The sequence below is a fragment of the Amblyomma maculatum genome, chromosome 1 (assembly GCF_055883805.1).
Source record: "Amblyomma maculatum isolate TAMU_Amacu chromosome 1, ASM5588380v1, whole genome shotgun sequence".
Lineage (NCBI taxonomy): Eukaryota > Metazoa > Arthropoda > Arachnida > Ixodida > Ixodidae > Amblyomma > Amblyomma maculatum.
In genome coordinates this window covers 341563210-341578538 of record NC_139344.1, presented here as the reverse complement: position 1 = coordinate 341578538, position 15329 = coordinate 341563210, and the positions used below count along the sequence as shown (strand labels likewise).

General features: G+C 46.8%; 1 protein-coding gene across 1 annotated transcript in view; it reads right to left on the bottom strand.

The window, feature by feature from the left end:
- LOC146207602 (GRAM domain-containing protein 4-like) overlaps positions 1–15329 on the bottom strand; it is a 56862-nt gene that overhangs the window by 9112 nt on the left and 32421 nt on the right. The window contains exons 3-14 of the mRNA XM_084577020.1: positions 12557–12718; positions 10735–10843; positions 6256–6355; positions 5825–5901; positions 4906–5080; positions 3399–3424; positions 2840–2931; positions 1794–1885; positions 1318–1354; positions 1031–1108; positions 886–929; positions 454–563 (exon numbers count right to left, since the gene is read on the bottom strand). Coding sequence (XP_084433146.1) covers positions 454–563; positions 886–929; positions 1031–1108; positions 1318–1354; positions 1794–1885; positions 2840–2931; positions 3399–3424; positions 4906–5080; positions 5825–5901; positions 6256–6355; positions 10735–10843; positions 12557–12718 — 1102 coding nt within the window. The remainder of the gene's footprint in view (positions 1–453; positions 564–885; positions 930–1030; positions 1109–1317; positions 1355–1793; positions 1886–2839; positions 2932–3398; positions 3425–4905; positions 5081–5824; positions 5902–6255; positions 6356–10734; positions 10844–12556; positions 12719–15329) is intronic.

Below are 15329 nucleotides of genomic sequence, written 5' to 3'. Positions count from 1 at the left end.
GCTCAGCCATCTATAGTTGCCCAATAAAAGCGTTCCGCGTGCCTGTACGGACCGCAGGCTGTGCGTACGTCTATGCTGGTTGATATCTGTATCTGATATTATCGAAGTTTATATATTGCAAACTTAACCATCGTGAAAGAAAACGTTTTCTTGAGAAAATTCCAGCTTAAAAGATTCTATGGTTAAGGTCGTTTGGTCCAGACAAGACTTTCATCAATTTGGGCTTTTACTCAAAGGAGCTAGCAGCCACCTGTCGAACGTCTGCAGGCATGGTGCTAAGTTTGGCCACCGTGCTGAGCTTCCTAAACTTGTTCCGATTATGGTTTCATCTTCTGTAAACGATAATGCAACATAAGGGCTGACGTACGCCGCCATGTAATGGATAATAAATCTGTTATCGGGGCTTTGGCATCTGCCCAAAAAGTTTCGAGTTTAGGTAGGTAAAAAGCTTACCGAGCACTTTGACGACTTCCGATGTGGGCCGGAGCATGGAGTAGAGGGTTAGGACGCCGAGGATTGCCAGCACCTTGGCCGTCACCGCGGGCTTTCTCCACGTCCACAAACTGCGGCCGCCGAAGGGAAACGGAATGAGCCGCGTTATTGTCCCGAAAGTGCGTAAACTATAAGCATTCGCAATGGTCTTCTTCGTTACGGAAGACTGTTTTCCTGGCACAAATGCCGGCTGACTCCAAGAAGGTCACCATTAGTATTCCAGAAACATAGTTCATGGAACAGTTCGGTACTGCATGAAGCATGCTGCACATAACCGGGTTAATTGGAGAAATATGGAAGAGGCCTTCGCCCTGCAGTGGGTATAGTCAGGCTGATGATGATGATGATGATGATGATGACGGATGAAAACAATAATGCGTTGTGGATACTCACCTAAGACCCTTGTCGAACGCGTCCGACATCATGTGGAAGCTTTTCTGTAAAGTGGGAACGAGAGCGGTTTTGAGACACTATCAATTTTACAAGCGAATAATAATAATTAAAAACAAAAGACGTGCGGAACCGACGTAGCACTTACCGCTATCTTCATGTTGAGGGACATTATCGCCGGTACCTTGTCGATTCCCATGCCTATGCCCAGCTTCTTGTGATCGGTCTGCGACAAATAGCAAATTATATTACGCGTATGGTAAGACTGATTTGTGTGCGTTCGGTCCACAAGCGTCGCTTTATAAACGTGTGAATAAACTTATCACAAAGTGAAGGGCTACAGGTTGCATTACTTAATGTGTCTGGGTTATTTTGCGGCACCTTCCCCAAATGCTTTTGTCACAACATAAATATGAAAAATAAATGATGTCTCACCGTGAACACCTCGTCGGGAGTTGCACCAAGGAAGCCCCTGTGAAAAGAGCAGTGAAGTTTTGTTTGTTAATTTAAAAGAAAAATGAAACGCGTCTGGTTACTTACTGTCACCTGTTAAAGCTAAAGAATAACGAATTTTTTTGTTAAAATCAAGAAACTACCCGGAAGAGAAACGCTGGGCCATTTTGTGCCATTTATATTTTATATTCCAACACTCAGCCAATTATTCAAATTTCGGCAGTCATTCAGTTATAGTCATTCAGTGCCTGTGGTAAATTGGCCTCAAAGCAAAATTTACTCTAGACGCCACGAACGACTGAAAACGAGTCACTTTTCTTGGATTTTGTTTGAGGGGCAGCGGAGAAGTAGTTGTGCGTACAAGCAGCACTTTCTTCTCGTGCTCCGTTTGAATGTGCCTTAAAAAGAAAAACAAACACGAACGTGATTTAAAGCAGCTCCATCGACGGGGCACTCACTTCATGCCGAGGTAGTTTTTGACGAGTCCCAGAGCGGCTCCCACGAAAATGAGCGGCAGCATGCAGTCGTTCCAAAGTCCGTGCAGGATGGCCTGTGGGCGAACGCATGAGACTTGTCTCAGCCTGTGTGCATGAAACCGCAGGGTGCCTCCTCTTTCCGCCTCTTTTTTTTTTTTTTTTTTCAGTTTAACGCCTGTATGCCTCCCATAAGCGAGCGATAGCCTAAGGGAAGAAGATATAGAGAGATTCGCTCAATATTCTGTTTAGGACGGGTACGAGGAAGGGAAGGGGGTCGGCGGTACTGAAAAAAATTGCAAGGTGTGAGTTTAATTTTGAGTGCTGTTTCGGGAGAGAGGATGACGTTAAGGAAGTACATATGAGTCGCTGCTCTTTGATTTCATTGGGCAGACCACGTCGGAGGCATAGGCTGGTGCACATAAGAACATTAAGATAGGTCTTTTTTCACTATTTCAGGGAACATTTAGCCTCCACGGTAGCTATTCGAAGCAACTGTTTGATTTCTAGGTGGTGACCTGGGACAAGAACTTCGCGTGCTGCCACGAGTCTCGGCTGCTAATTGGTCGGACATCGCCAATAATAATAATAATAATAATAATAATAATAATAATAATAATAATAATAATAATAATAATAATAATAATAATAATAATTGGGACACAGGAAGGGAAAAGCGCAGTATCTGTCACGCTTGTTTTGGTGGACACTTGAACCGTGCCGTAAGGGAAGGGAGGAAGGTGGGAGTGAACGTGCAAAGAGAGAAAGGGGAGCCGTAGTGGAGGGCTACGGAATAATTTCGACCACCTGAGGACCTTTAACGTGCGCTGACATCGCACAGCACACGGACGCCTCTTTGTTTCGCCTCCATAGAAACGAAACGAAGAGGAGTCAGTATGCTGTGCGATGTCAGCGCACTTTAAAAATCCCCAGGTGGTCGAAATTACTCACCAACTGCGGAATTTTCACACTGAATTACTTTTTTCACGCAAATGAGGGAGGAAGGGAGGGAGGGAGAAATATGTCCTTACCGCAAGCACCAGCAGGGTTTGCAGAGGCGACTTCCATTGGAGCAGCTTCGTCCCTTCGTGCTGCATTGCCCGCAGCGAGCAGTCGACGCACGCTGCAAGACGAAGGGGAAAGGATGCACGCGCATGTAATACTCCGTCCGTTCTCTCGTTGCCCTTCTCGCTGTCTAACGCCCTTATATTCTGTACTGGTGCTGCGCGTGTGGAACTCCGCGGTTGGCGATTCAGTTCCGACGCACGTATAGGACGTGCAGCTCGAAACGTTTAGACAATGTTGCGTTGGGGCGTACCAAATCGCTCACTGCATTAATGAGTAGTACGATGAACCTGAATAAGTATGCACAACTATTTTTTTTTTTTTTTTTTTTTTACTGAAAGTGTGAATCACAGTGAAAGCTAGATAGCCTACAGAGCGTGTTTACAACGTTGTCGACGGATAAGAGTGATATTGGTGATGGACCATGCATGTCTTCTTCTCGTGAGAGGTAATAAATATGACGGTTTCTGCTTCCGACATTTGCGAGTACACGTGAACACGGCAGTAACAAAGGGTGACACTCACCGAACCTGAACATGGTGTCCCTAGTGCTGGAAAAGAAAACAGAAACCAGGTTAGAAACACGTGCGTTAATCAGCTCGTAATTTTCTTTTTTTTTATTGTTATGGACATTGAAGCAGGCCAAAATTACCTCCAGAGATAAGGCCGAGTGATGCGCTGTACGTATAAAGCTTTGAAAGTTGCATTTTTTTTTAACATAGCACATCGCACAACGCTCGACTTAGCTTGAGATATAGCAACCGGTAGCACATCGTTCACAACATGCTGGCAACTATTCGGGGTTTGCATGTGCCACAGCATTATCAGCGTGGTAGAAATTGCATCGATATAGCGAAGTTTCGATATAACGAAGTCAGCGGGCGCTTAACGTTACTTGTGGGATCAGGAAACTCGTTATGCTTAACAGAGGTCTAAGAACCTACGGCAATGAGAAATTTATAACGTAACCATGACGACACCATGCATCCCGAACATTTTCTTTGTTTTTGGTGCAATTTTTCAGCAATGAACTATTCTTTGTTGTACACTTCTTTTTTTTTTCTAGAGAAAAAAGCTGGTTAAATTGGGAATATAACCGCAGCTACATTCTTTCGACGGCACCAAGCCCAGCTTTCTTTGGCGTCAATTTTAATTTTGAGGCAACTTTCAAATATTTTAAGATGCTAGCTGTTATTAAAATATCTTTAAAAGTTTGTCTTTCGCTTGCATCGCGTAGTTACAAAAACCAATGGAGAACGCTATTGACGATAACAAAATCATTAATAAAAATTATGCACCTTGATACGGGGAGGGGAGGGGGAGACTTATGTGAATATATTGGCTGTTACAGAGAACTTTTATGATATTGGAATTAACTGCGTTCATGAACAATTTACTACTCAAAAAATGCGCTCATCTAGAATATCTGGGTATAAAATATTTCGCTGACACATAATTTCTTCACTGCGCAAATGATTCGTAAAACCGAGTTTTGCAAAATCGAGGTTTCGCAATATACAGCGCTTGTTAAATTGGGAATTATAACCGCAGCTACATTATTTCGACGGCATCAAGCCGAGCTTTCTTTGGCGTCAATTGTAATTTTGAGGCAACTTTCAAATATTTTAAGATGCTAGCTGTTATTAAAATATCTTTAAAAGTTTGTCTTTCGCTTGCATCGCGTAGTTACAAAAACCAATGGAGAACGCTATTGACGATAACAAAATCATTAATAAAAACTATGCACCTTGATACGGGGAGGGGAGGGGGAGACTTATGTGAATATGTTGGCTGTTACAGAGAAATTTTATGATATTGGAATTAACTGCGTTCATGAACAATTTACTACTCAAAAAATGCGCTCATCTAGAATATCTGGGTATAAAATATTTCGCTGACACACAATTTCTTCACTGCGCAAATGATTCGTAAAACTGAGTTTTGCAAAATCGAGGTTTCGCAATATGCAGGAAACCTCCATGTAGCGAATTCCTCGATATTGCGAAGTTTAAGTCCAAAGAGCGGCACGTACTATTTGAGCGAGAATGCCTCGTCGTTGTCCTTTGGTGGCAGGTCGGGCACCTCGACGGCGTGCCACTCGGAGAAGTCGTCCTGCAGCTCAGCGAACCAGCTCTTGAGATTCGTCATCTGCACTGTCAGCCAGTCGGCGGGCTTCTCCGCCGCGTGGGACCGCAGCGCCGGCGTTTCTGTGTGGGCAAAACACGCGCGGGCTTTTTTGTTATTGTTGTTGTCCTTGTCCTGTGTGTTGCGCTATATAGTAGTGCGTCCTAAATCGCGAGCCAACTATAGCCCCTAAATAAAAGCCTGTTAACATGCATGGCCTCTGTCCTGTGTGTTGCGCTATACAGTAGTCCGTCCTAAATCGCGAGCCAACTAGCCCCTAGACAAAAGCCTGCTAACATGCATGGCCTATGAGATTAGGCGCGATGTATGATGCCAAGAAGACCTCCACTTTTGGAGGCAGCAGCACCTAGGCTTGAGCAGACTTGGAGTTGTGCTCGGTTACACCATACGGTGTCAGGTATCTGAGATAAATGTACCGAGAAAATCGCAGGCCGCGAGCTTACGATGTTCAAAGCATTACAACGCGATCAAACGTCCCCGTGACAGCTCAACTGGTATAGTCAGATGGAGAGGTACGGACGATCGTGAAGTTAGTAATATTTGCCATACTCGACAGGTGCGAAATAAATTGCAGAAAAATGTGCTTGCTCACTTTTTTCTGCCACGCGAAAATGACCTAATCGTTAATAAAATGCGTATCAATTTCTCGAGTATTCGCTTTAATAAACATGTCTCAGAGAGGCCTGCAGAAGTGCGCGGAAGTTACGCGGAGTAAGTTCACAAGTACCAGCGTTTTGGGCGCTAGTGAAGCCAGTGCAACCATATATTAAGCACGTAGGTTTCGTAAGGAATAGGGAACTACATACCGCAAGTGACCTTGATGCTTGGAATCCTGCTTGCGCTGTTTTGGACCATGGGGCTCTGGGGTGCTGGGGGCTTCCGTCTGAAGTGAAAAGTAAACTGATTACCAGACGCGTCGGGTAACCGATCTTAACAGTGACCTGCTTATTCAAGAAGACGGTAAAAATCTGGCTAACTAGTATGTCAGAGAGACGTTGTAAACATTAGCCCTGAGTGGGCCATCAGAATTAGCATCTAGTTTGAGGGACGAAACTGCACGATTGCGCTCACTTTCATTCGTCGCTTGTTTAGAGAGAGAGAGAGAGAGAAATCTATCGGCGATCACCTTGGGCCAGAACTCATGCGGTTTGATTGCCCCCTTTTATATACTCTCGGCGTATATATAAAAGCTGACCGTTTAAAAAAGCTATAGTGTGCTGATCGAGCTTCGACTCACCTCTGCCGGGGAGCCGGTCGCTTCATGGTGAGTTTGGGAGAACTCGAGTCGTTCTGCGAGGACTTATCGCTCTGCGACTGAAGGGCGTCGTCATCTGAAACTGAACGAGGGAAAAAGGGGTCGAAGGGTTCGGTTAAACAGCCTGCACGAAGCCCATTGCAAGGGGCACAGCCAAACAAACAAAAAGCAATAAAATCACGCTGAATGGCCTAAGCATGCACCTTCGGGTGTTCGTGAGTGGAATGAGATGGTTATTTTTATTTCTCGCGTTGGGGGGGGGGGGGGGGGGGGGGAACTGTAAGGTGGAGGCGCGCATGGACTACCGGCAACAGCCAGTACACGTTGCTCAGCGGAGTAGGTATGTGGGGAATCCGCGCTGATATTGTCACGCCTCCCGCGCGCTCCGAGGGATGGGTAAATAAAGTTAAATTGGTTCACAGGAAGGGAAAGGCGCAGTAACTGTCACACTTGCTCTGTGGACACCCGAACCGCGCCGTAAGGGAAGGGAGGAAGGTGGGAATGAAAGTGGAAAGAGAGAAAGAGGAGCCGTAGTGGAGGGCTACGGAGTAATTTCGACCACCTGGGGATCTTTAACGTGCGCTGACATCGCACAGCACACGACGCCTCTTCGTTTCGCCTCCATCGAAACGCAGCCGCCGTGGTCGGGTTCGAACCCGGGAAGAAAAGCGCATTTCGGCGTATCGGTTGTAAACTCGTAAGCGTGAAAACATTGAAAACCCGCGTTTTTCTCTGTTGCTAACACTTTTCAGTACCGGTGCGCTAACACACAAGTAAAGACAAGCCTCCCGCTACTCGTTTTGCACGCTAATGCTATATAGGAAAGGAAATACTTCTCAAGCTCCATCGGGACTGAACATACGATCAGTTCTTGTCAGTTTTTCTCATGCCCGTTCTTTTGAACACATCACGCGCGTGTTTTTTTTTTTTTTTTTTTGTATATCGGCAACACTTTCGTCCATGTGCCATAGAATATTTCTAACACGCGGGAAGAAACGTGCGGTTCAAATAAATAACACTTATATTAAAAAAAATAATTCAGTATTTAAGGTGACATAGCACTAACGAAAGCATCATGGCTCAACCGAAAACTACTACCGCGGCTGTTGACCATTTTGTGTGGCACTCTATATATGCAGTTTCACGAACACCAAATGCATCACAAACTGCGACAGAAAGGACACTTCGCTGGTTTAAAGACGAAATATCCTTTTGTACGTATGTAGGACAGGAGAACGTGGGAGGTCCTCACCGACAATCTTACTCAGGACATACAGAGGGGATAACACCGAGTCCCAAACCAACACAGGTTCTAGCTGTATACAGACGTACAGCTAGAACGGACCTCACCAGTTTTACAACTACACGTATACACTGCTCGCAATCACGTAAGCACAAGCAAGAAGACACTGGCGCGTCTGAGTTCGGCCATCGGCACCTTCTTTCGAGAGGCTATATCAGCGCATATGTACACATTTAGCTGTGCGATCTCTGAGAAGTGGACATTGTATTGGGATACATCAGGCCACTCAAGAACTGCAGCCACCATCGCATGCGAGGAACCTCTGCTTTAATATCTATCCTTTTGCAATGCTTATCGAGAAGACTTCGTTTCTTTATCTTTGAAGCGACAGAAAGTGTGTTCTAGAGAGGTGTGATAATCGTCGCTTGCAGTTCGGTAAGTGCATGGCGTCCCGCCGCGACACAGCTTTTCCTGGCCACTGTAAGTATATTAATCGCGGACCACGCGTCTCCGAAGGAGATACGCAGTCCTGTTATGTGGAGGCTTTCGCTGCATTCTAAAGACGAGCCCCTTCTCGGCGTGGTCCACTATTATAAGTGACCACAGGCCCCAGCATGTGTGTGCGCTGGGTCCATCCATGGGTACCGTCTTTCCTCTAGAGAGAGATCCCGAGGAGGATGAGGAAACGGAGGATGGTACTGTGCGCCAACGCCTTAATAATAATAAAAAAAGGCTTTTGAAGAGCCTGCGTACTCTGGTTGGTCTTCCCGAAGACCTTTAAATTTGAGGCGTGACAACAGAAAACAAAGGGAACAAGAGCTGAGGGGACGCCTCAGTCAGTCAGTGTTTCGGAAGCATGACTTGTATTTCTGCTGTTGACCCCAGTTTACTTCACTTCGTTTTGGGTTGTCAAGAACCCCATTTCTCTGCCCTCTCTCTTTGAGGCGAATGATTACCTCAGCTGAAAGCTCACGCATCCTTTCTTCGCTTCCTCTAGCATGTTTCAGTACTCGTGCACCTCTTTCAGGTATACATGTGGCCTTAAAGAAATTCTTTTTTCATTTAAATTAATCCTTTCTCTCCGTCGGTTTCAGAGGCTGCGATGGCAATGGTGTTGTTCGTGGTTTAGATCTCGACCTCAGCGCCCGCGTTTCGATCACGCCGTAATTTATGGTCAAAGTGCCCTTATGCTACGCGCCTTTCAGTGCGCGTTCAATGGTGGTCAAGGTTATACCGAAGTTTTCCATTACGGCCTCTCTTTCTCTTTTTCTTCTTTCACTCTCCCTTTAATCCCTTACCATACGGCGCGGTTTGAGTTTTTGCACCAAGAAGTGGCGGTTACAGCGCACTTCCTTTACTCGATACCAATTTTTCGCTCTGACAGTTTAAATGGCGAGAAGAATCCAACTGTGTGCATATATACCCTGGAACGGCACACGCGATCCTGTGACGTCGCTGTGACGTAGCATAGTGCGCGGCGTCAGTGCAACGTCTCGGGGAGTCCCTGCGCCAAGGTGAGGGAAAAAGAGCGAGGGGCGTGGATGCCACATTATGCATAAACACACTTCCAGGGCACGCGCTACTCCGCAAGGCGCGCATATTCGTTGCTGGGGGCTCGCTCAGCGTTAGAAACTGGGTTTGCTCTCAAAAGGCCTCAGCAGTATTTGTAGAGCCTCTTCAACAGTTCACCTCCAAAAAGGACGGGTACAGCTGCCCCACGGAGGCGCTTATGCCTATCCTTGACCGGCGGTGTGTTTCGAACCAATCAGCTGTAGCCATCGCTAACCGTTGCTCAAGCCACTTGGCAAGCTCCCCACCTTCTTCCATTTCCGCTTTCTCTGCATACTCTCATCTAAAGGTGAATAAAGGGATTTTCCTTTCAATTTTGCGCCATGCAGGTGAAAAACTGAAATAACAGCTAATAACAGCGAGCACTCTAAAATGGAAGATACTGAGAGGGAAAGGAGTGGAAGGGAGTTAAGAAAGAAAGAAATATAGATACACTAAGAATGAAATACAGAAAAAAAAGAAAGGGGAAATAATTAAATAGCGAGGGAATACTAGCTCCTGCCGCGAGCGCACGTCATTACCAATACACTAGCGGCCGAGTGGTAATTATACGCATAATTTATCTACGACTACTCTCTCTCTCTCTCTCTCTCTCTCTCTCTCTCTCTCTCTCTCTCTCTCTCTCTCTCCTCCTTCCCATCCCCCCTCGTTGCGCCAAGCAAAGGTTACGTCAGCGTCAACAGTTCTCGCCCTTCGGGAACAGGCGGACCGTTCTGGCTACTCTGCGCGGCATCGTTGGCTCCGAGTCCTTTCAGCGTCACCTCTGAATGCCATAATGAACGACACCGATATGTATATATATTCCGTGAAAACAGCCACCGAGCCGCATACTTAAGCTGTCAGCGCCGGGGTTGACATGCAACCCACGGCGGCTGGTCGACTCGAGCAAGGTGAACCGGCAGGCTAGGTGCTGTTGTGTTAGGTAAGAATGCACAAGGTGAACCACACCTTCGGGGCAAGAACGTCAGGATCAGCGGTAGACCTTGACAGCGTTGAAGAAAGTAAAAAAAAAAAAAAAAAAAAAAAAAAAAAAAAAAAAAAAAAAAAACGGGAGGTAACGTGACTGCCTGGGTTCGTTTGCGGATCTCTTCGCGTGACCTCCGGATCTCCGAAAGCCGCTTGAGAACTAATGGTTTTTAAACATTTCGTATTGAAGGGGGTTGCTGGCGGACAGTTTTAACTCGGAAGGGAAGAAAATCAAGCAGAACATTTTCTCTCCATTACGAGGAGGATACATTAATTTGACTTCTGCGGTATTCTGTACGAGCCGCATGACCTGTCACACTAACTGTATAGCTTTATATTTATACGCGTGCACATGGAGTCATATGCCAATGCGCGAATTCCGCTTTGAATGCTATCAAAGTTGAGTCCAGTTTGCAGTGCTGCGGGTGGATTTTTTTGTTGTATTTTTTTTTTTTTTTTTCAGGAACAATGAATGCAGCAGTTTATTGCTCCTCTGCGTCTTTCGATTCCCACTCAAAGACTGACGCTGTTTTCACGAGCAGGTAATCCATGGCTATGGGCTCTCAGTCACATTTACACGTTCACACGCAGCATTTTGTCCAGCGTATGTTGCCACAAGGTACACACACCGCGCAGTGTGTAATCTCGAAGGGCAAACAGCGAGCGCACGCGACGAAACTCACCAGGCATCTCCAGGCGGCTGCAGTCAGAGGAGTCACTGTCTTCGCCGTATCTGTCCGTACTCAAGTGCTTCTGGTTCTTGAAGGTAAACTGCAGCTCGTCTTCCGTACACTGCAATAACCAGACATTGACGCATACTGTTATCGCCGCTTTACGGAGATCGCTTGAGCAGCCACTGTAGAGAGCACTTTTTTCTTGTTCCTGTGTACGTATGTCGTAACTGTGGCACGGTGATGTCACATTTATCGCCGTTGTATCAAGATGTTACCGTAGCATTTTGATATCGAGGCGATGGGAGCTTCACCGCGCCACAACATCGTGACAAGCGTGGGCAATTGCGCCTTTTTTTCATTGACTGATTGCGCGATAGTCTGGCTTTATGCCCCCCTCTTTCGTTCACCGACTAGTCGATAGATTGATTCATCAATCGATTACTGTATCTTTTAATTGACCGATCGATCGATGAAAACAGAAAACGAAGGTCGCGGGCGACAGGCAGCTAGGCCAAGGCTATACGCTGAACATTACTTTTTACATGGCGTACGGAATGCTGACTTTTGGAATTACCTAGAAGACGAGCCGTATCCTTTACAGCTGCTCGTCTTGAAGTGCGTGCAACTAAATTTCCGCAATACATGTTTCCGCGGAAAATGTCCACGTTGACAAAAGGTCGCCAACCGCGGAAATTACAAAAGAACCGCAAACGCGGTTGCGTTAACCGAGATTAGATCGATCGTTATGCGATTGAAGCATTACAACGTCATTTTTTGTTTGTGACACACACCAAGGAAACATTCTTTCCCTCCTTGCCTTGCTCCTTTTACCCTTTCTCCCTCCTTCGTTTTTCTTCTTCGGAAGCAAAAGCTCATTTAAACCCTGCCAGTGATGATCGCGCGGCCCAGGCGAAGACAAGTCTCCTTGTCGAAACGTAGGCATGGCTTGCGAACTGAGGCTTGCCCCCAACCCTGGTTCAGTTCTTTCTCGCACAGAGCAGTCATCATCTTCCTCTCGTTCTACTTTGTATACGTCATCATTGTGGTGATATAGCGCGACCACAAACGAAGGCCGTACTAAGAAGACCTCATCTGTGTGGCCTTTTCCTAAGACTTTTCTCTGTTTTCGGGCTGTATCACCCACGATGAACTGTTACCTACTCGCCCAGATGTCCATACTTTAGAGACACATGCCTTCTTGCGACGAAGACGAGACTTTACGGTGAGTGATTTATAGTCCCTGGCGCTACGCGAGGCACTGTTGTCGTGTACCGGTTTAAGTGTCTAAGTTCGTCATTCACGCTTAACCCGTGTGTCGCTTCTCGTTGAGTCAAGTGTGCGTTCTTAAATTTAGTTAGGTTGGTTATACTAGCTTAGCTGTAGCTGTCCATGCATTCTGCTGCACCGCTCTTAATTCAAAATAACGTGACAGATGGCGGTATTTACACAATATGACTCAAAAGAAATAATAAAGCAGACAAATGGAGAAGTTTGGCGTTTTTCTGGTAATAAGAAGTCGGCTACTGCACAGCACAGACGTGTGAACAACCTCTGCGTACACGGGAGATATCTGAGCGCGGTGTATGCGTATAATAGAGAAATTTAGCATACCGTGATCCGCGATCCGCCACCGTGACCCTCTACCGCTCGTGGGCGGGGCGCACAAGCTAATTGGTTCCGATGCGGCAGGTCAATGTGCCGACATCGAGTATGTGGCGCCGTCTATCGGCATCAAAGTGATCTGGGCATGCGCAACGGAACGCGCGGTGGCGGATCACGGTAGCGGATCGCGGATCACAGTGCGCTAAATCTCTCTAATAATGATACGTACCTGATCCGAATGGAGGGACATGGTGTCTCCGATGGAGTCCCCCAGGCTGGGCGCCCTCTGCAGGTCCTCCTGGGAGGAGCCATTCTGGCGCGCGATCTTGGTCAGGTCGGGACAGGAGAGGTTCTTCATCGACTTGTTCAGCGGCACTTGCAGGGACGGCACCTGCAACATCAAGCCGCCATCGGGCCCGATGGAAGGGGCACTGGTGAGACAACCGTCACCGCACTGAACGCCAACCGACCAACGCCGCATGGCGACAACCGACAGCGCTGCTGTGTGTATACTAGCACCACGACTTCGAGAAGTACACACACACACAACGGCGCGCGAAAGAGGCACTGACGAAGCGAAGGAATTCAACTGTGCGGGACAAAGACGCGTGTCTCAATATAATAAACAGGTCGCAGTATAGTGGAGAGGATGTGCCGCAAGGACCGTGCAACGATGCGGCCGTTCCACTTTAGAGGAGAGTCGCTGGAAAAATATCACTCCCCGTGCGCGGAATGAGAATGAGAAATACGATTAGCGAAGTTATCGGGCGAGCTTGAACGCGAAACGCAAAAAAATAAAAACAAGACAAGCAAATCGGTAAGACTGGGCCTTTTACAGCTGTGCATCGGTTTCCATACTTTCACGTCGTTGGTCGCTGTGCGATGCAGATGACATTGATTACGGATTTCGGAACTGCCCGTGTGAATGTTTGTTTGCAATTTCGGAGGTCTCTGACGGCGGTGAAAGTAACGCTGCTTATCCTTGTGTCCTCGAGATCACAGAGGGCGCGAGAGATTTTATCCCGCGTCCCTCGAAGGTCGGCTGGGGGAGTATAGCTGTGACGTAGTACGCTTGACACTGAGTCGAACCTGAAAGAGTGTCGCGCTGCTGGAGAAACTATTGTTGCGTAGTGTTTACATGACAGACTCTGCCCCTCAGCGGGCCTCGCAGGAACATGCTCAGATCACGTGACCTTTTTGTCTAATATTCGCTTTAAAATGCGCGCGATGCAGGAATAGTCAACCAGCGCTCAGCCTGAACAGAACTTCTGACGAACGAAGTTCACCTTTCTTAGACATCAATTTTGATTGTGCACGAAGGTAGTGTGGAATATAAGATGGTAATAAGGGAGTAATTATTCATTGACATCCATCCAAGCGCAGTGATACGGCTACAAAGGAAAGTATTCTCCTTTGTAGCCGCAGGGCCACGCTTGAGTGCATATCAATAGGTAATAAATCCTTTATTGCAACTCCACTCCACCTTGGGGGATCCTCCTACATAAGTTCGACCAATATAAGATCCAGTCTTCCGCTTCGAAGTTAAGACTGCCATAGAAAAAACGATGAGGAGCGTTTTTTTACTATAGAAAAACCGTTGACAGCACATACAAGCCTGCCGAGGGGAGATCTGCAAATGTATTGGACGTTGATTAACTATAGCGAAATTTTTCGAAATGCGACAAACAAAAAAAAAAAAAAAAAGAAAGCGTCCTTAAACAGGCTGCCGTTGAAAAATGCGCTGGTCACGGATTTAAGGGCATGGCTGAGCTTCTAGTCGCTGTAGTAAATATATTTGCGAGAGATCCCGAAATCGAGTATACTGAGCTGCATTTCAACAGATTGCGGCGAATTCTATCGGCCACCACCAATAGCCTCTTTGTGACGTTCTTTGTTTCCCCGAAAGATGGCACGCGGCCATATAGAGCACGAAGAACGATCGTCCTTGATTGCTTTGTACTATTACTGTTATGTGATGGCCTGGCTACACTCTTCAGTGCTTTGTGTATATGAAGGTTAGACCATGATTACAGGTACCACAAGCAAGCACCAAACTCGCAGTTAGGAAAAAAAAATCCAAGTTCAAAAAATTTTGTTACGCGTTAGCGAAGCATGGAAATCCGACTCCCGCGCTTCTGCACTACTGTCAAGCGACATCCAGGAACCGCGCAACACTGAAAATACCGGGGATACACAGTGAACGCGGAACTCGTAACAAGCCAGCAGACATTACAGTATTCGCGAAGGCCTAGGAACATCTTCCATATTCAAGAAACGCTGTTATTACTTAAAGGACTTGGTCCTTTAGTGTATTATGCAATGTTCACTCCATGTAATGGTATATACAGACGCAAAAGTTTCGGTATTTCCAGGAAATATTAGACGATTCTATTCTCAGACAAAATCCTCCGTTGCCAGCACATTGTATTCTCTTCTAGCATTCCTACCCAGGTTCGATCCCGGCCGCGGCGGCCGCGTGGAGGCGAAACGCAAGAGGCCGTGTGCTGTGTTGCTATGTCAGTGCACGTTAAGAAACCCCTGGTGGTTATAATTATCCGGGGCCCTCCACTACGCCATTTCTCATAGCCTGAATCGAATCACTTTGGGGCAATAAACCCCACAGAACCGAACCAGTCCTTTAGCAGTCATACACGCAATGCGCGGATATAGAAGGCTGGAATATATCCAGCAAGGGTGTGGAGTCTCTATCTATGCTGTGAACGAGTCGCGTAGCAAAGGAGGTCAAGGTATAAACGGCGAGTAGGTGACATTTAGAGGCAGCCCCGACGAGTCCATAGCTGCTAAAATGAAGATATACAATAAAGGAACATGTCCCGTCAGCTCTTCTTTCTTTTTTTCCATCACAGAACTCATTAATGATAGTGCCTGCATGCTGCTAGCGGTCGAAATTCCGGCAGGTGCCGTGACACGCATTCCGTGCGAGCGCTAAGTTCGTCGCGCCATCGAAGCACGAACCAGCTGAGTGATGAGCGATGGGCATA